The sequence below is a fragment of the Pimephales promelas genome, chromosome 25, assembly GCF_988280905.1.
Source record: "Pimephales promelas chromosome 25, fPimPro1.hap1.1, whole genome shotgun sequence".
Lineage (NCBI taxonomy): Eukaryota > Metazoa > Chordata > Actinopteri > Cypriniformes > Leuciscidae > Pimephales > Pimephales promelas.
The window spans coordinates 14,559,049-14,579,152 of NC_142793.1; the positions used below are offsets into that span (position 1 = coordinate 14,559,049).

At 37.7% G+C, this 20,104-nt stretch overlaps 2 protein-coding genes across 10 annotated transcripts in view; both read left to right on the forward strand.

The window, feature by feature from the left end:
* Positions 1 to 10,141, forward strand: part of akap13b (A-kinase anchoring protein 13b) — a 104,202-nt gene extending 94,061 nt beyond the window's left edge. For 7 of the 8 annotated variants that reach the window (XM_089127605.1, XM_089127608.1, XM_089127610.1 and 4 more), the window contains 7 exons: positions 1,050 to 1,196; positions 1,287 to 1,357; positions 2,824 to 2,868; positions 3,050 to 3,100; positions 4,433 to 4,906; positions 5,967 to 6,279; positions 7,681 to 10,141. In XM_089127605.1, coding sequence (XP_088983731.1) covers positions 1,050 to 1,196; positions 1,287 to 1,357; positions 2,824 to 2,868; positions 3,050 to 3,100; positions 4,433 to 4,906; positions 5,967 to 6,279; positions 7,681 to 7,739 — 1,160 coding nt within the window. In that variant the 3' untranslated portion in view covers positions 7,740 to 10,141. The remainder of the gene's footprint in view (positions 1 to 1,049; positions 1,197 to 1,286; positions 1,358 to 2,823; positions 2,869 to 3,049; positions 3,101 to 4,432; positions 4,907 to 5,966; positions 6,280 to 7,680) is intronic. The other variant, XM_089127606.1, reaches the window with a different exon arrangement.
* A 117-nt stretch (positions 10,142 to 10,258) lies between these two features.
* agbl1 (AGBL carboxypeptidase 1) overlaps positions 10,259 to 20,104 on the forward strand; it is a 222,757-nt gene continuing 212,911 nt past the window's right edge. Inside the window, exons 1-2 of one of the 2 annotated variants that reach the window (XM_089128014.1) lie at positions 10,259 to 10,339; positions 10,440 to 10,550. Coding sequence is in view for 1 of the 2 variants with exons in the window: in XM_089128013.1 (XP_088984139.1) it covers positions 10,367 to 10,550 (184 nt within the window). In the remaining variant the exon portion in view is untranslated. Of the gene's footprint in view, positions 10,551 to 20,104 lie in introns of both variants that reach the window. The other variant, XM_089128013.1, reaches the window with a different exon arrangement.

The window sequence follows — 20,104 nt, forward strand, 5'->3', positions numbered from 1 at the left end:
ACATTCAGACCGGCCTAGCATAGCAACGGTGGTGCAGCCAATGATGTGAGCTTGGGGGCGGGGCTTTGTGCTGACCTGTAGGAGTAGGGGAAGTGATTGGGGAATATAAAAATTGCTGTTAAACACAAATTAGGGCCTGTTTATACCTGGTCACTGATGCTTTTTTACTAATCAGATAGCTATCTGATTTGTAAATCAGCATCAGCACTGGTATGATGATTTAGTTTCACACTTTTTAATGAAGATTACCGTGTTTTGAGTTTCAGGATGTGACGCCAGTAGCACTCATATAGTCTAAAACACGCACACGTTTATTTTTTACTATTTTGTGAGGAGTAAATGTACATATGGCTTCAGCAACCAGATGTATTTACACTTGTCCAGTTTCATTCGGAATGCGTGCGTCTTGACTTTGATTTACACCTTTTTTTTTCATATAGCTATCCGATCAGAGAAAATCCACAAAGTAACCAGGTGTAAACAGGCCCTTACATTCTTAATGGACGAATTCATGTTATGCTTTAACAAAAAAATACAAAAAAAAAGCATAAATATGCTTCAAATATGCAGTCTAAAATGTACTTCCATTTAACGTGCCTTACTGCATTTTAATTGTTTTAGTTGAATAGTGAGGGACACATTATTTTCAGTGGTAATCGACATTGATGATGTTATCTCGAACATTGCTTTACACAAACAAACAAAGCAACAATGAAAACTAAATAAATGATGTTCCTGATCTGTATTTTAGAGTGCACTGATATGTTCAAAGTGCTGAGAAGACACATTGGCTTTGAACGTGGGAATGATAGGTCGTGCTTCTCTCAGTTTATACAGATGTAGGAGTTCATTAAGAGAATGTGGCCATTGCCGGAATCGATATAAGGCTGATCTGATTCTGCAGGGCAGGAACAGATAATGGATTGCTTTAATTTTGCAGGTCAAGAACTGGAAAGAGTATTGATTACTGTATCCTCTCAGCTTTTTGAGAGTTTGTTTGATTTTTCTACAAGCGTCATGTTTGAAACCCCGAAATCTTCTCTCTGCAGTTGAGACGTTACAGGTTCTGGTGAACGACAGTCTTGGAGGGGCGGTGCAGGAGGGAGTATGTGCAGCGGGGCCCGTGACTTTGCCACGACGAGCGGAAACCTTTGGGGGTTTTGATAGCCACCAGATAAACATCTCAAAGAGTAAAGGTGGGTGTGTTTTCCACGTGGGAGTGTGTGTGAGTGTGTTTTGAGATGTTGCAGGAAAGACTGATCGTCTATGTGTTTGATCTCCTGCAGATGGAGACAGAGAGGAGACGGAAGACTCTGCAGAGCTCCGCAGGACTGAGTCAGACAGCGTTCTAGAGAAGGTACAACCTTATAGAAACTCTGTGTGTATAAGAAGTAGAAAAATAAAAATTCTGAAGGATTATAACACGGACATGGAAAAAAGCAAGAATTTAAAGTGAAAACTAAATTGTTTAAAATTAGCTGGACAATAAAAGAAATTCTGAATTTGAAGACACTTTTTGGAATATTAATTAATATTATATATACAGTATATATATATATATGTGTATATATATATATATATATATATATATATATATATATATGTGTGTATGCATGTATGTGTGTGTGTGTGTATATATATATATGTCATATACATTTCTTACATGTATATATATTTGACATATTTCTTAATCATTAAACATCTTAACATTTCATATTTTTTAAGTATTTTGAAGTACTAATGTGGAAATTATTAAACAATTATTGCAAATGCATATTTTCTTTCATTGTCCAGCTAATTTTCAACACTTCAAATACTCTATATTTATACAAGTATATAGGCTCTAAACATCTAATAATTATTCTAAACAAAAAATTCAAAAAATTTCTAAACAAAAAATTCAAAAAAAAATTCAAAAAATTTCTAAACAAAAAAATAATAATTCGATTGATAGATGGAGAGAGAGAGAGAGAGAGAGAGAGAGAATTATTAGATTTTTCATGTATATATATGTGTATATATATATATATATATATATATATATAGAATTATTAGATGTTCAGAGCCTATATACTTAAAGTATTTGAAGTGTTGAAAATTAGCTGGACAATGAAGGAAATTATGAATTTTCGTTAAATGTTTTGTAATATTAATTAAATTAATTATATTTTCTTTGCATATACAGCATATATATCTTTACTTTAAAAATGTATATTCTATATATATATATATAAAGTTAGTCCACATTAGTACTTCAAATTACTTAAAAAATATGAAATGTTAAGATGTCCAATAATTAAGAAATATGTTATATTCTACATTATTTCTAGTCCACTAAACAAAACATAATTGGTCAAATTAATAGTAAAATTTTTTAGAATCGATGTTAAATAGATTAAATCTAATTATTTTTTATGAATTAATTTTTATTATTTTTTATTCTAATTTATTATTATTATTTAAAAAGCTCTTATTTCAAGTGCTGTTCTAAAATGCATTCGCATTAACAACCTGATTCATGTTTAGTCATCAGTGCATCACCATATGCTCAAGCCATTAAGTGCTGAGCATCAGAATATATGTTCATTACCCAAGATGAACTGTAGGTTTACACACATACTCATCGAAGAACATAACTCTATAGTAACTTGATAATGAGGACGCATGAAGACTGTCATCTGCCCTACAGCAGCAGATTAATGTGACCCGTCATCACTCTCTTATAACCGGCTGGGGCCTGCAGGTCTATGAGCACATGGATTGCTGATTATGAATATATGTACAGTATCGCCCTGACCCTGTGACTGCCTCTCTCTCCCACAGGCAAGCAACACCAACCCCCTGCTCCTCCTCAAGAGGAACAACGAGGTAAGCTTTTCTGTTCTAAAACCGCTCAGGACACATTGTGTACTATTATAATATATTTAAATCCCTAAATGATTTAAAAAAAAGGTTCATAAATACAGGAACATAAAAGCAGACTGTCTGCTTCTCAGTTTAAAGAGATGTGAGCGCTTTCGTTTATCTCAATCCTTTTATCCTCCCACAGCAGGTTCTTCAGAGCGTCGCTCATCTTCATGACCTGCTGAGCACATTACAGGTGACTCATTCTCTTTTTTCGTCTCGTTATTTCTCGCTCTGCTCTGTTCAGGCCAGCAGCTCTCGTCCCCAGCATGACAGAAGGAAACGAAATTTACAAATGCAGGGCTTTATTTAGCGGGCTTGTAATCAAGCAGAGTGCAGCATTATGTATTAAGAAGCACTCTGATAGATTTGACCCACAGTTGACCTTAAGTGGGTGATTATCAACCTTTTCCCGGGACAGGTGCTTTGTGGGCCTATTTCATCTGAATTTGGCTTTCGCACATTGGAGTAGTCCACTTTAAAATGAAAATTACCCCTCACCCTCAAGCCATCCTAAGTGTATATGACATTCTTCTTTCAGACGAATACAATCAGTTGTATAAAAAAATGTCCTGGCTCTTCTAAGTTTTATAATGGCAGTTTTACCAAGCGCCAACATTCTAATCTGAAAAATGAAGCCTACCCGGATGTGCAAAAAACTGCAATACATCTAAAATCCGCTAGAGGGAGGTTCCAAAAGGGAGCAAATATCCATAGACAGCATGTTAAAATGTCCGTTTTCACAGCAGAAATTCATGCTTTTACAGGTTGGAACCATGGACTTTTATTGTATTTTTCGATAGGTTCCGAGTGCCTGACAAGTGTGAGGAGGGGTGAACTCGTTAGTTTAGATCGTAATTAGATATAAAATGTATGACAAATAAGGGCGGTTAACTTTGATTGACAGCTGATAACGGGCTGCACCGAGTGTATTTCGACGTCTCGAAATAAGTTTTTCCAATATGGCGCCGCCCACACCCCCCACAAACAGCCTCAAAACCGCTCTTCAGAAAGTCTATGGGTGACGTCACAGACGCTTTGTCCATATTTTTTACAGTCTATGATTGCAACCACCAGATTGAAGCTCAAAAACGTGCATTCATCCATCATAAACAAACTCCAAACAGCTCCTGTGGGTTAATAAAGGCCTTCTGAAGCGAGATAAATATTCATATATAAAACGTTATGAAGTAAAATAAATAGCTTCCGGGTAAATGAACATTTGTTTGTTAGTTTGGACTTCATTTACGATGGATGGATGCGCGTTTTTAGCTTCAATCTGTTGGTTGCAATCCACTGCCATTATCAAGCTTAGAAGAGCCAGGACTTTTTTTTTTTAAATATAACTCTGATTGTATCGTCTGAAAGAAGAATGTCATATACACCTAGGATGGATGGCTTGAGGATGAGCAAATCATAGGCTAATTTTCATTTTTGGGTGAACTATCCCTTTAAAATTCTCATTTGAAGCTCTCAAAGTGTGATTTCAAACACTAATTAAAACTTGCTTTTCTCACCTCCAACATAGGCGGTTGTCGTCCAGCAAGACACCTTCATCGAGGACCAACGGCACAGCCTAAGCGAACGCCCCCAGCCCTCTTCACGTCACCCATCCGTCTCCTCCTCTACCTCCTCCTCTTCCTCCTCCTCGTCACGGCCCAGCTCTTTGATCGAGCAGGAGAAACAGCGGAGCCTGGAGAAGCAGCGGCAGGAAGTCGCCAGCCTCCAGAAGCAACAGGCCGCCCACGCGGAGGAGAGGAAGCGCAGGGAAAAGGAGTGGGATGCGCGTGAGCGGGAACTGACCCAGAGGGAGGCGCATCTGCAGAGCCAAGAGGAAGAGGGCCTGAGGCGATCCAAACAGCTGGAGGAGGAGAAGCAAGAACTGCAGAGTAAAAAAGAGGAGTATCAGAGAGACCTGGCCCGGCTCAGAGACAGCCAGAAGAAACTGGAGAGAGAACGAGAGCAAGTGCAGAGAGAGCTCGAGCAGATCAGACAAACGGAGGTGAGGCGAGCGTGCAAAAACGTACATCCGGTTATTATTTACTCATGTCGTTCATAATATCCTGGTCAATGTAATTATAATGAATGAGAACTGGGGCCTCGTAAAGTTGTTCATACACTACTGTTCATATGATTTTCAAAGGAAGTTTTATTTGATCAAAAATACCCAACGCATTCTCATCCCAAGGCATCATATACTGACGCTTTTGCCAATTCGTAGACATCCAACACACATGGCACCCTTTAGCGTCAATATGACACGCGTAGGTTTAGGTCTGTGGTAGGGTTAGGGTTAGACCACTAGGAGGCGCCTTCCGGCATATTTATATCTGCGTCTCATCTGCGTGAATTATTATTACTGTTTCAAATAACTGTTTTTCAAATACCTATTTGAATACGTTTTTATTTTATTTATTCCCGTGATGCAAAGCTGAATTTTCAGGATCACATGATCCTTCAGAAATCATTCAAAATGTTTTTTTTAAATCTCACTGACTTTTGAACGCTGTATAAGTCATCATTTGCTTAAAAACTGCCCCGTTTCTTAATTCAGAATGTTTACGACAGTGCATGAGGAGCGATATCTGAATGACTCATATTCATATTTGAATCATTCCTTTGTGTCAGATGTTTTATGATACTTTTTGAAGCTTCAAAGCTCATTATATGTAATTATAAGGATTCATCAGTGTTTCAGGTTTCTATATAATCTGAATGGAAATATGTTATAAGTCACTATTCTGTGATGGTACAGTACACTTTCACTATGTAACATTGATTCGTTGAGAAAATCACTAATCTTTTCCATTCTGACCCCAAATTACATAACTGTTCTATAATTATTTGAAAACAAAAACCCTGCGCATTTCGATTTATATAATTGTATCATCTTGTTTTAACTTGATCTTCATCTTACATATAGTTTCTTTTTCCTCAAACCTCAAAATGATTTTAAACCTAATATCAGTTCTTCCGCTTTGGCTAAAAAGAGGTAGTGTGTCTTCCGTTTGTTCTGGTTTAAACAATAATTTCCCGTTACTGTTCTGCATCGTCATCTGCAGGCACTGAGGAAGAACCGGACCCCCTCCACCGAGTCCGAGGACTCCTCAAAGTTCCAGAGCACTGGTTCGCTGGACCGCGACCCCTCCGAGGTGGAGCTGTCCTCCTCCCCGTCTGCCAGAGACTTCCTGTCCCGCATGGACTCCAAACGCAAAGGGAAGAACCTCAATCCATTCTCTTCCAATTCAAGCCAGAAAGGCCAGAACAGCGAGGCGCAGAGCCAGATCCCCAGCCGCCTGCTACAGCTGACCAAGCCTAAGGAGAAGAAGGACAAGAAAAAGAAGAAGGGAAAAGGGCAGCAGAGCCAGACTGCAGGTAGAGTCACAAGACACCTTTTACTTTCTATATTAAAGGGATACTTCATCATTTACTCACCCTCATGTTGTTCCAACCAAACCTCTATGAGTTTCTTCGTTCTGTTGAACACTAAAGAAGATATTTTGAAGAATGTCAGCTACCAGACTTTTTTTTTTTTTTTTTAGGAGAAAAATACTATTGAAGTCAATGTTAGCCATTTCTGCTTTGCTTGTTGCATGTCACTCCTGCCAGTCTGTGGTGTCTTCTCACATTTAATCATTTTTAACAAATTTTTCATTTATTTATTCATTGTTTGTATGAATATTTAGTTTAGTTTTTCTTTAATAAATCAATTTTTTAATTTTATATACATTTTTCTTTTTCTTTCTAGAAATATAAGATCGATTTCCTTTTTTTTTTAAAGATTATATATATATTTTTTTTTACATTTATGTTAATGTTATTTAATATATTTAATTTTATGTATATTTTCTTTGAGTGTGAAGTTTGTTGTTAGGTTTAATTTAATATTAAAATAATGAAGGGAAGGGGTTGTTTGTTTCTTCTTCTTCTTATTATTATTATACTATTATTTATGAATCAAGCAGGATAATATATGGTAACACTTTACTTGAAGGGGTGTTCATAAGACTGACATGACATGACATATTTCTTAAATATGAAGTAGGGTTTATGCATGAAGCATGATTATGACAACTGTCATTCGCTCAATAATGACATTTTTATTGCAAATATGACATTTAAGATGTCTTTGTTATGACATCTTGACAAACCATAATATCATAACCTGTCAGTGTCTTTGTCATGACAACTTGACATTAAATTAAGTTAAACTGTCATGTGGTTGGCTTTGACATTGGCTGTGTCATGAATATTTTTCGTGACCTCATCTACAGCGGTACTAATTGAATTTGTCATTAAAAAGTTATAATGGCTTTATGACAGCCAATGTCAAAACCAACCACCTGGCAGTTTAATGTAATGCTAACCAATAAAGTTAGGTAGTTTATTAAGTTTGATAATTAATCTGCTATGTCATGTTTATGACAGGTTATCTTTGTAATGTCAAGTTGTCATGACAAAGACACTGACAGGTTATGATGTATTGGTTTATGTCAAGGTGTCATAACAAAAACATTAAACATGCATAAAACCTTCATATTCATAACATGTCATGTCAGGATTATGTTAGTCTTACCCCTTCAAGTAAAGTGTTACCTAATATACAATAATGACCGGCTGAACTGGTCTATATCAGTTTTTTTACAATCCATAAAATAAACTCCCACCCTCCACTATAATTATACCACTTTTCACTTGACACATTACGTAAGCTCGATGTGTTGCAAATGCGATTTTCATGTTGTCCAAAGTGAAGTAGTTGTTGTGTCTTCGCAGATTCTCCGAGCACTGTGGTTCCAGGCACGACCCCGGACGGAGAGATTTTTTTCTGCTGATTCGGCCCCCTCTTCATCTTCTCTTCCTCTATCCCACAATGCCTCTATGCAGGGCTTCCGGTCTCTGGTTGTGGACTTTTTTTAAACCAGAGTTAGAAGCACATACCTGTGGTCTTGATGGGCGTCAGGCCTGGACAGGAAGTTTAAACTGATCATTTCCTGTGACCTGATTTTCAGCAGCCAGCGTGTACTGCACAGTGCCTTCCATCCCTCACATTCACCTACAGTATGAACCAAAGCGAACGCTTTCTGGGCAACAGTGCGTGTCGGATAAGGCACTTTTTCCACACACGGACTTCCTGTGAAAAGGAAAAAGATTTCTAACAGCAAGTGGCGTCACGCTGGGTGACATCTGGCTTTTCGTGGACTGTAAAAGTCAACTTTGAAAGCTCTCTGAAGGACATTTGACTAACGAAGATACTAATAATCAAAGTGAGTGAACTCACTCAAATGCCAGTTTGCAATGCCGTGACTAAGTTTCTACATGTTCTCCTCCTTTCACCCCCGTCATGTTACTATGTGCATCACTAATATATACTTTCCGCAGACAGGCCGAAACAAGTCTTTTAGACCAGTCTTGGACTTATTAATACAGGTTTTACTTCTTTTGAAAGGTCTCAAAATGCCTTTTATGAATAAAAGGGATGCATATGAAAATGTTTTAGAAAGCGCAAAAGAGCGTGTTGCCGTAAAGAAATGCTGTTTTTGTTTTAATTTATTGGTTTTGTTAATCACGTTTCCATCTCTAAATGACTGAAGGAGAAAATGAAAATGTGTTTCACTGAAAAGACGGTTTTGTTGTGACTAAAGGCTTCACAGACTTTTTTTCTTCTTCTTTCTTGTAAACCTCAATGCAATTTTAATCCTTAGCACTTTATAAGCACGTCAAGTGGGGGGGGGAAATGGCTGGCTTTAAAACGAGACAATCGATCAGCTCCCCTTAACTGGTAAACGGCCTCCTTTGTACCTGCGAGGTTTTATTTGATAATCTTTTACTGTACCATATGAATGTCATGTAAATTTGTTCAACCAAACTTTCACGTAAGCTACCAAAAGAGCGGGTGGTTTTTTTTTTTCTTTTTCACTTTACTGTTATTAAACACAAATTGAACAAGATTAGGGAATCAACAGTATGTTGGCTAACAAATAAAAGTTGTATTAGCCAGTAGGTATCAAGCCAGAAATGTTGAATTTGAAAGGCCATTGTGGTAAAAGTATGAATACATTGTGTTTGTGTATTAAACGCCTAGTTTGTACCCTCTAATCACTAGATTTTAGCCAGTCAAAAAGCCTTTGCCTGCTGGCCAGGCTAACCGTTCTGTTGAACATAAGGAAATATTTTAAGAAAGGGGAAATTGTGCAGATTAAAGTGTTAATTTAAGCTTTCTGCTCTGTTTTTAGTTTGTTGCCATTAAACTTCTACCTAACACGCCTTTCTAATGCATTAGAGTGATGAATGTCTCATGATTCATTTATCGACCAGTTACCAGTGACCTCTTGGGATTTAATTCATACATCAGAGAGATTTTTACGATCAGTCAGCATATTCCCACAAAGGGAAATGTGGCTGCTGAGGCTGACATTTTTCATGCTGTTGTGGTGCTAAACTGAGAATTGAAATGCCTTAACCAACAGAGGGCGCTATGGCGATGTTTCTCCAATCATGTCTTTTGTCCCAGCTGAAGCGTATGCAACACTTGAAACTCATCATCAGGCGGCTTGCCTCGTTTTGTCAGATAATTGCGCAGTGTGGAATGGATACTCGAGGCTGACGATTATTTTCTTTAACTTGCCTCACATATTAAGCCCTGCAGTATTTGTCAGTTCATTTTCACCGCCAAATCCTCCTTCAAGGAAACGTAATTCACGATGAATTATCATTTTACTTGTAGCAGCTACTCGAAAGTGGTTTCGCTCGTTTGATATTGGTTGCCATGAGAAACGCTCTAAATCCAAACTGTCTCGTCTATCCAAATGAAATCAAACTTACGTCCGCTTCGCGCGGTGGACCTCTTTCTTAAAATAAGTTCATATATACAATTAATACCTGCTTAAAAAAACAGGAATCATGTTTTGAGAAAATTGAAACACTGTATCCTTCACAGCCTCGTGTTTATTCACGAAAAATGAAATATGGCGTCTAGGCTTCATTATGTTTGTGGATACCAAGAGGTACCGTCATTTCTAATCAAATTTTGTGTAAAAAGGGGGCAAAATGGGCTACCACATATTTTGTAAATATCTGTAATGTAAAAGAAAATGGTAAAAGTATTAATTATGGATTTTTTTGTGCTTTGATTTTAAAGCTTTTTATAACTAGCTTTATTTATCAGCATTCTCTGTGTTGGAGACATGAAAAATGTACATTTAAAAAGACTCTTAATAAATAACTATTGTACTTGTATGTGTGTTTGTCTAGTTTTTTTTCTCTCTCTATGGGATTGAATAATAATATATAATTAAATTACATATAAAATCTATATGTAATTAATTCCATATATCTGTCTATCTATCTTTCTGCTATATAGGCCTACGTCAAGACATGCTTCATTGGACCACCTGTTGCTAGTTTCTCTTCCTCCTGTCCGGTCCAGCTCAAGGTTTCTCAGTGTCGGACACCAACATGAATGCGTTTGTCTTCGTCCTGCTGTGGGTTCAGCAATTATTGCCTCCTAAAAGTGTTCTTTTCTCTCTCACGAGGTTGGCTGGATGAGTTTGAAGTGGGGCCATGGCATCTTTCGCCTTTGGACTTCATTGACTTTGCCTTTGTTCCTGTTGCCAAGCTCCCCTGTTCTTTTGGCAAGCACAAAGGTAGGAAACCCTGCTTGAAGGTAATGCTAAGCTGAAAAGGACTTGTTCCTTGTCAGATTAAAGACTGGATGTTCATTTGCTCGTTCTGATTGTTTACAAGGTGATTTTATCCACCCTCGGAGGAATCTTCTCATCTTTATCCATTTAAAAGTCATAGTCTTGGTGGCTTATGCTAGTGATACTCTTTTTTTTTTTTTTTCTTTTGTGTTGTTTTAAAGAAGCAAAGAAGCCCAAAACTGTGTCAAATTGGTTTCTTTAGCCTTGTTTCTCTCCTGCACTGTGACCTTTCTTAGAAATGTCAACTCCCAGTAAATGTAATGTTTTGTATTTGTGAATGACCCCTCGGTATCCGTCATTGTTGTCCCATTTTGTCTATCTGTTGATTGGGTTTTGCTTTTCCATCTCTCTTTCTCTCGCTTTGCAAAGAGAACAATGGATCCACATGCAACCTCGAGAAACCTGAGCCTTTGTTGTGTGCTGACAGTCCATGTATAAATATCAGTTGTATGTCAGGGAGAACAATAGCTCTGTGCGGCTGGTGTTTTCTGATACGTGCAGGACTGTGGCCTTTTTTGTTGTTTGGTTTGCTCAGGATAAGGTTTGCTTTGGTTATCTGATTATTTCCATTCAGGTGTGATATCCAACACAATCTCATGGCGTTTCGTAACTCTTGTTTTGCCGAATTTGAGGCTAATTTATATGAATTCATACATTCTCATTTGTATTTTTCACATCACCTGCTATAGTTATTGGTTTAGAGGTGGACCTTCATAATTCCTTCTTTTTTTAAAAAATCTATATTTGCATGCAATTCACATCGTACATATTCATATGAAATCACCACCTGGTAAAGTTGTGTTTTCCTGTGAGGTTGGTGATATCTCATCTTGTTTTAGGGCAGGTTCTTCTGGCAGAAGCTAGAATCTCCAGAGAGATTTCAGTTGAATAAATCCGGTAGAAAAATGATGGGATGTTTCATTAAGTCCACTCAAGACTGCCATTCAATCAGAAAGGAAGTGAGAATATATACAGTCATTTCTGTTAATCTACTTAGTGACGTTTGAAGCACTTGAGATGGTGGTTCTTGAAATCATATAGAAGTTACTCATCATGGTCTGGTCTGACTATTGGTGAAGTAACATATCATTTAATATAATTCTCAAATTAGATCAAGGGTACATGTGAAAAGTTACCCGAACTGTAACTCATAAATGTGTTTACATTAAATATAATCTTTTGCAAACCATTTTCTAATGTGCATTATTATGTGGTGATGCCCAAATTCACTTGTAACATTTATAGAATTAATTTTAGTTTTCGGTGTTTTCATTTTTGGGTGCGTTTACATGACAACGATATGCTAAAACGGAAACATTTTTGTGTGTTATTCACGTTACAGGCGGCAAAAAGTTGTTAAAGGGGTCATGAACTGGCTTTTTAAATTCTATTATATTTTTGTCTGAGATCAATTTATGGCGTTCGCTTGGATTTTGCATTCAAGAACATTATTATGGTTATTAATATAGGTTATTTTCGACCCTAGTTTTGAGCCTAGCTGAAAAACGCTTGGTTTTTATGGGCGTCTCGCACTGAAGACTTGGAAGTAAACGGCCACTGCTGTGAGTGGATAACAGTTTTACATATTATAATGAGTTTCAACTCACCCGTCAGTGCACGTGGGGGTAATTGTTTTGAAAACGTCCAATGTTGTAAAATGGCAACCGGAATGATTCGCCCCAGAGTCCGTGTGTTGCACAATTCCTGTCAATTCTTATAATATGATGACCTAAATGTCAAAAGCTCAAGGAAAATTTGATTTTTCACTTCATCCCCCTTTTAAAATGAACCCCGTTCACACGGATCCACAAAAACAACTAAAAACATTGCATCATTCATGCCACTTTGTAAAGAAACATTACGACTGAACACGTAATAAGCATGCGCGTGATGTCACCGTTTTTGTAGTTTACACGGAGACGATAACGGTATAGTTTAGTAAAGGAACCCGTTTTCAAAAGTGTGCATTTTCAGGCCCCCAAAATGGCATTGTTGTGTAAGGTTTTCTGTTGTTCTTGGTATTTTAACACTGACCATTTATCAATTATCTCTACCATGAAATAAATATTGGCTTCTCGTTATTTGCCATAATTTTAATATGAATACTTATTTTATATATATCACATAATTTAATATCAAATAATTTAATTAAACTTGTGTTAATCATGTTTTAATTTTTCTTAATATACTTTGTCTTTTAAGCACCAATCTACCAACCCAAGTCACTGTGTTTGATCAACCCAAGACTGTGTGTTTTTTTAATAAATGGCTGTTCGATCGCTTATACAACGTTATACGATGAGATTCGTAGCTGGACCTCGTAAAACCACCATCCCGTGCCGTCTCGTAAATCAGCGCGATCCTTCCCTCTGGGTTCCGCTTCTCTTTCTCCTGCTGTCTATCGCTCCATCTTCGGCTGTGGTGCTGCAGTGAGGGAGGATGTGTCGCCCCGGCCCCCTCCCCCACCCGGCGGTCCTGATGAGACTGCAGAGTTTGGGTTTCCTGACGCCCCTCGGCTCTCATCAGCTGTAATCATATTTCACCTGGTACCTGAAATCAGGAAGCCTCGGCTGTGCCTTCGCTGTCAGCTTCTGTTGCAGTTCTTCACTCTCAGTCATTGTTCTTAGAGGAGGACAGACGAGAACAAAGAAATCTATCAATCTTTTATACATTCATCTTGCTTTCTCAGGTCAATTAAGGGTAATGGGACGGTATTTTTAAATATCTGTTGTATGTTGGCCTACTGCATGCCTATGGTTTGGGTGACAGGAAATTGACAGGAAGCTGAGGAATAGTTATTTTTTTAAATATACAAAATTTTAATAATTTAGTATAGCCTAAACATTTTTGTTCATTATTATTTAATATATCATTCATTGGCAATTGAAAACATATAATTTTTTCCAAAGAAATATTGGCTGACCAATATTGGCTTTTTAATGGCAGAAACTGATAAATAACTTATATATACTTACTTATATATATATATATATATATATATATATATATATATATATATATATTACTGAAAATCACTAAAAACAACTAATTGTACATTATCTATTGAATGCTGATGGTAGATTGAGCACTTCAGCTACGCAGACACAATGCTGAAAATCTCAAAATGGCAAAATTTAACGCATTCATCATTTTTTTTACTTGTCACAGCATATTAAAAAGGTGAAAAGCTTAAAATCTGTAAAAATGCACAAAATCAACTTTTCATAAAGGCCTAGTAAATAATGTTCAATAGATTCACACTACTTTAAATTCACCATGAAATCAAAATGGACATTTGTTAGTTTATTTTTATAGGCCCTAAGTGAATATTTTTAAGTGATGCCCTTTTTTACTCCACATACTTCCCCCTCCCTCTTGCTGCGGCTTCTCTTCTCTGATGATGTGTTTACTGGCATGAGGGCGGGGCAACCTGTCACTCACATGAGATCCACCAATAGCAAACTACAGTAGAACCATCCAATCAATTCCCCTTGGACAAAATCAGGTCCCGCCCTACTTTGTTTTTTCTTGTTTGTGATGCCGTTTCACTCGGATATGCTTCACAAAAGGGAAGAAAAGGCTATCGCAACTTCCATTTAATGACGACTTTACACAATTTAAATCACACATTTCCCCTAGTAAATGCCTTACACAGCTTTGGAAAATTCCTTGATGACTTACTCTTACTCTTACAAGATGTACTAAAGTTGACTGACAATATCACTATCAGAGCCATTTGACCCATCTAGACTGGCTTCCCCAGCACAGAGACAGAACCTAGTGAGAAAAAGAGGAGAATTGATGAGAGAAGAGGAACCTCTAACAGGAAAGGAAGGGACTATAATTCTTCTCTCAGTCAGGGCCACAGTAGGACCCAATGGTAAGACATGCAGTGGATAGGGCAGTATTGTTCACCAACCCCCTCTCTCTATTATGGCTGTCAGATGCTCTCTTTTAATGTGCCTGTTTTGAGGGAGATTAGAGCTTGGGTGATGGGGGGTGTTTGGCGGGCCGGCGTCCTGGTTTCTTTGAGATGCTTCCGTGTGGTGAATGTGTGCGCTGGGCTATTCCATTAGTGTCAGGATGATTGTGTCCTCGCTGGAACAGCCACACAGAGCTAGTCAGCAAGCAGGAAATTTCGATTGGACCGTCGGCCCCGTCACAAAGGATCAAACGGCGAGTCTGCTCTGCTGTTAATGCTGGGGAAGAATGCAGTGACCCAGTCTCGAGGACTTCATCTGCATTCCTCCAGTCTATGATGGCATAAAAGCCTTGAAGGATTGTAATTCTGATTAGTTTGCATATATTTCAGTTAAGATGCTTGTATATCAAATCTGTCTGCACTAATGATGTAGAGGGCAGTGTTTTCAAACCAGTACCTGATCTTTGTGAAATTATTGTAAAGACTAGAGATGCATCGATACTAAAATTGTGCAAAAAAAATAACAACTTTATTTCAACTATTCATTTATTTCTCCCTCTGCGCGAGTCAGGTTACTAGTTTAATAGCGTAAGCTTCTGTTATTGTACGTCACACGCATCACCAGCGTCGGCCAATAGTGAGCCTACATGTGACGTAGTTTTACGCAATCACACTACGTTAACTGACTACAGGCCCATGGAGAAGGAAGTGAATAGTTGAAATAAAGTCGTTATTTTGGTTTGTTTTTGCGCACAAAAAGTATTCTCGTCGTTTGATAAAGTTAAAATTGAGCCACTGTAGTCACTTGGACTATTTTAACGATGTCTTTAATGACTTTTCGATGCCAGCAAGAGTCATTCCCTCAAGAAGCCTATGGACTAGTATGCAGGAGCGATCTTAATATCTTAAATATCTTAATTTGTGTTCCGAAGATGAACAAAGGTCTTACGGGGTTGGAACAACATGAGGGTGAGTAAATTTTTGGGTGAACTAACCCTTTAAGTTCTTTTTGCCATTCTTGGGGGAGAAAATTAAATTTGCCAGAATTTGGTTAACACACAATAAAAATATTAAAGCCAAAACTTTCATGCTTAAGCTTTAACGAGCTTTTAAAAATGAAGAATATAAAACGTTCGGCTATAGGCGTGATTTACAGTAAGTGCTTCCTGTTGGGCAAGGCTTGCTGGTTACAAGGCTGTTGATATTCAATAGCTGATGTGAGCTGGGAATCTTCTCGCTGACAGCTGCTTGGCAAATACCACTCCATAGTGAGAAATGGGATGGGTGGTGAGAAAAAGAGTTGTTGAAACTAGGATCAGTAAACTAAGTCACATAAGGTGTGAGGGGAATACCTATCCGGTACTGAATTATGCGATCTGATGAGTTAAAAAGAGCAAGACTTTGCAAAGTCTGAAGATTTGGTGACCGGTTCTGCAATGCAGAGAATGTCTTAATGAGGGTCCATTAGGGAAGAGAAATACCTATGGATTTGAACTTGACAAAGACCTCTTTTAGGAGACCCTCAAAGCTAGAAGAAGAATAATGGTTTGACTGTGAGGGGAAACTCTGCACTCTCACTATAGCCATTTTCTGTCTTCCCCTTTCCTTCCACAGAATACGCCTCTACAAGTCCTTTCAAATGCTAATGTATATAGGGGACAGGAATGAGAGGGGGTAACGTCCAAGCTCAAACTCTTGTTGTAGATCTTTCTCCGACTGTTAATTCTTCAGAGGGACCGAGAGCTCTTTCCGAGGCGAAATGATATGCATAAGAAACGTAAGCTTCAGAGACACGGCAGAAAGGAAAGGTGAGGAAGGTGAAGATGATGACTGGAAGCGCGAGCTCACGCCTGGGCTTAGCTCTGCCTGGCTGCCCCCGTAGACCCTGAAGAGTGCAGCTTGTCTTGTGACAGGTGCTATTCCTCGCGGGAGCCGGCCCAAGACGGGCTGCGCGCTCTGTAATGCGGCGTGGAAAGTGCTAAAGGATTTCTCAAACTCCAGCGTGAATTCTTCAGAAGATTATTCATGCACATAAGCAGTGTTAAATGTTAATTATGTTGAACTTTAAAGGATATGGAGTGTTTTGACTGGAGGCCCGAGGGTTTGGAGATTGCAGGCAGCTTAGCCCCGGGGCGGCCGCTGTTTCGTACAGTGCCGTCTGAAAATAGCACTTCATGTTTTTAATACCTTCCACTTGACTGGACCTCGTCTGTCTGGCTTTAGCGAAAGGAAGGCTTTTAGAGCATTTTAAGTGCTTTGGAATCCGTGCATTTATAGCATTAAAGCATGTTCTGTTTTGACTTTGTTTATCTTCAGATGTGCGATACCAAAAAGTACTATTCACAGCGAAGCCAGAAGAAACATTTTTTTTTGGTTTGACAAAGAATCTTTTAGTGAATTGTCCTTAAAACCATTTGGCTTCCTAGTGTAAATGTAAATAATATTATAAAGAAATATTTGTGCGACTATAGTTTGTTTATATGCAGTTATTATTGCCTATATCCCTCCATTATTGGGTAATGTTGCCCCATTTTCTTCCATTTGCAATCATTTGATTGCATTAAAAGGAATAATAATAAAATGTAGCTGCGAGCAGCGATTGTGGGCCCAAGCCGGTGGCACCGCAATCCCGGTGCCTTTAGTTACCTTAGACCCCATTCCAGGGAGCGCTGTCAAGCCCCCCTGCCACGCCCGGGTACCATCTTCAGCCCGGCCCTGATGGCCGCAGGTTCTAACCCGTGTGCAAAGTTTTAAGAGTTTTCGAGCACGTTAAGGGCCCCAAAAGTGCCCAAAAGGTAGCAAAATAATAATAATCCTTAAGAAGAAGAAGAAATATAGCTGCGAGCAGCGATTGCGGGCCCAAGCCGGTGGCACCGCAACCCCGGTGCATTTAAAACAATATTCCTCTGGGACGTGAAGGACATTTTCGTATTTGATAGTAAGTGAATGTTATTTTGCATACACACACACTATATTTATACTTTCATAATTATTGTAATAAAGGCATGAATTAAATATCAATTAATTATTATAAAATGATGCAAATACCACCTGTAATATTTATAATCATACATATTTGTATACTATAATTATTTAAAGTGTTTTTAAGTCTATTTTATTCAAATTAACATTCATTTTAATTATTATTAATTGCATGATTAAGCATGATGAAGTAGTTTGATGTTTTTTAACAAAAAATCCATTTAAGTTTTGAATTTACACATTTTTTATATTTCAACATGGCCCCAACATGGTTTTATATATATTTTACTATATTTACATTTTTTTGTTTGTTGTAATGTTTGATTTTAGTATCGAGGTCTACTTTACAATTCGATTAACATTTTCTTAAAGCTACACTGTGTGATTTTTGCCCCCATCTAGCGGTGAAAAGGTATATGATCATCCAGTGAATATTAGTTTCTGTTCCTCTCAATTCCGATTTCGTTTTAACTCCTACGGTGGCCAATGTAGTCCAAGATTAACATGGCTTCCAGTTCGACCTCGTCCATGATTGTTAACTCAAATGTAAACGCGAAAGGCGAAGCTTGAATTAACGTGTATGTCCCTCTTTGGCTAATGTACTTTCAAGATGGAGGGGCAACATGGCGACCGACATTAGAACCCCTTACCCGTATGTATTTTCAATGGAATATTATACACTCAGGAGAATACTTTATAACTTGAACAAAGTAAATATAGATTAATAAACACACATATTTTGGAAAGAGCTAAGTGTTTTTAGCTGAGAAGAAAACTAAAAGAGCTACACAGTGTAGCTTTAACTTTGCAATATATTGAATGTATGAAAGCAATCCACTGCATCCATTATGCTTTTCAATTCTGCTAATGGAAGACCCCCGGCACTGCCACATTTTGAATGTTTGGCTTGAGAATCACCGACATAATGAGATTAAAACCCAGATAATGTCCATCTGAGGCCACAGAAATGTCCTTACCTCGCAGTTGCACAATCTCCCTGTCTCCTGATCGCAATCTTGCACATCATGTTACTCTAAATGTGAACAAGACTCCTAACAAATCGCTGGCATTGGCTGTTTCGTTAATTAGGTCCAAATAGACAAACCTGGAGGAGATCACATTTAAAACTCAAGCATGCCAGCTGCATCTGTCGACCTCATGAAAGTGAGATAAGAGACGCCCACTTTCCCAATGAAAGAGAGCTTTCTCGTGCCAGAGAGGCTTGTGGCTTCAGGGATCAGGGTAATTAAGCTAGCTAATAGTGTGTGACTAATTACGATGATTGTTCATTCTTGCGAGCTCTCTCCACAAAGCAAACAATGGTGCAGTGTCTGTGACGACTAGGATCGTCTTTTCATGTCTGCTCTGCTTTTGTCTTTGCGCTGGATTTGTTGGCGTCTCTTCGGTGGCTTCCAGCACAGAAACACCCTTGCTCTTGCAGAAGCACTCGGGCCGTGATGTGGTCCACTGGGTGTTGAGAGCCCGTCGGCAGGCCTGAAGCTACTACTATTCAAATTTTCGATGTGGTTTATGTATTGCACTTTGTTCTGAATGCTTTACACTTGTTCGTCATGTCCCTGCCAACTGATTGACATATTTGAATGTACTTTCATACTGCATGTCTGCAGCGTTCCCTCTTGTTCCCCATTATCCGGAGCAGAGAGGGACGGGGAGGAGATCGACTCGGGAAGGGTTTGACTGCTGAAGTGTGACCGAGGACTTTCACAGTCCGACACAAGAGGTCATTATGACACGTCATGTTTCTGTGCTGCTGGCTGTCATGCTGACGGCTTCAAAAAATGAAAGAAAAGGAAGGGGTAAGACTTCAGTCTGGCTGACCTTCTTGTAAAGAGTCAAATGAATGATTTAGATCAGTGGGAAGCTTTGCACTTTTGGGATGCAGCGTCCATCAGCCTTCTGCAACTGACCACAGGCTGTGTGTGACAAGATATCTATCTTTTCTTTCTTTGAAATGAATTACTTATTTATATTTGTCCACTGAATTTATTTACTATTTACTTATATTTATGTATAAAAAAGATTCACTTTATTTAGATTTATTTGCTATTTTATAATATATTTATTATTGATAATTGTTCATTAGTTTTACTTATTTAATTTATTTTTATCCATTTCATTTATTTAATGTTTATTTATTTTATTTATCTATTTCATTTGTGCTATCTACTTATTTTCATTTATTTGAGGTACTTTTATCTACTTAAAAGAAGAATATATATATGAAGAGTTCAGATGCAAAAGCCTCTAAATGCCATTTGAAATTTTCTTCTTTAATGATGATTTTTTTTATCAAACTTGTACATTTAAGTTCAGTAATTTCACTTAAATGGCAATGATAATTATCTATTAATTGTTATTTAAGTGAAATTACTGAACTTAAATATACAAGTTTGATAAAAATCATCATTAAAGAAGAAAATTTCAAATGGCATTTAGAGGCTTTTGCATCTGAACTCTTCATATATATATATATATATATATATATATATATATATATATATATATATATATATATATATATATATATATATATATATATAAATCAGTTCAATTTTATTCTTATTGATCATTA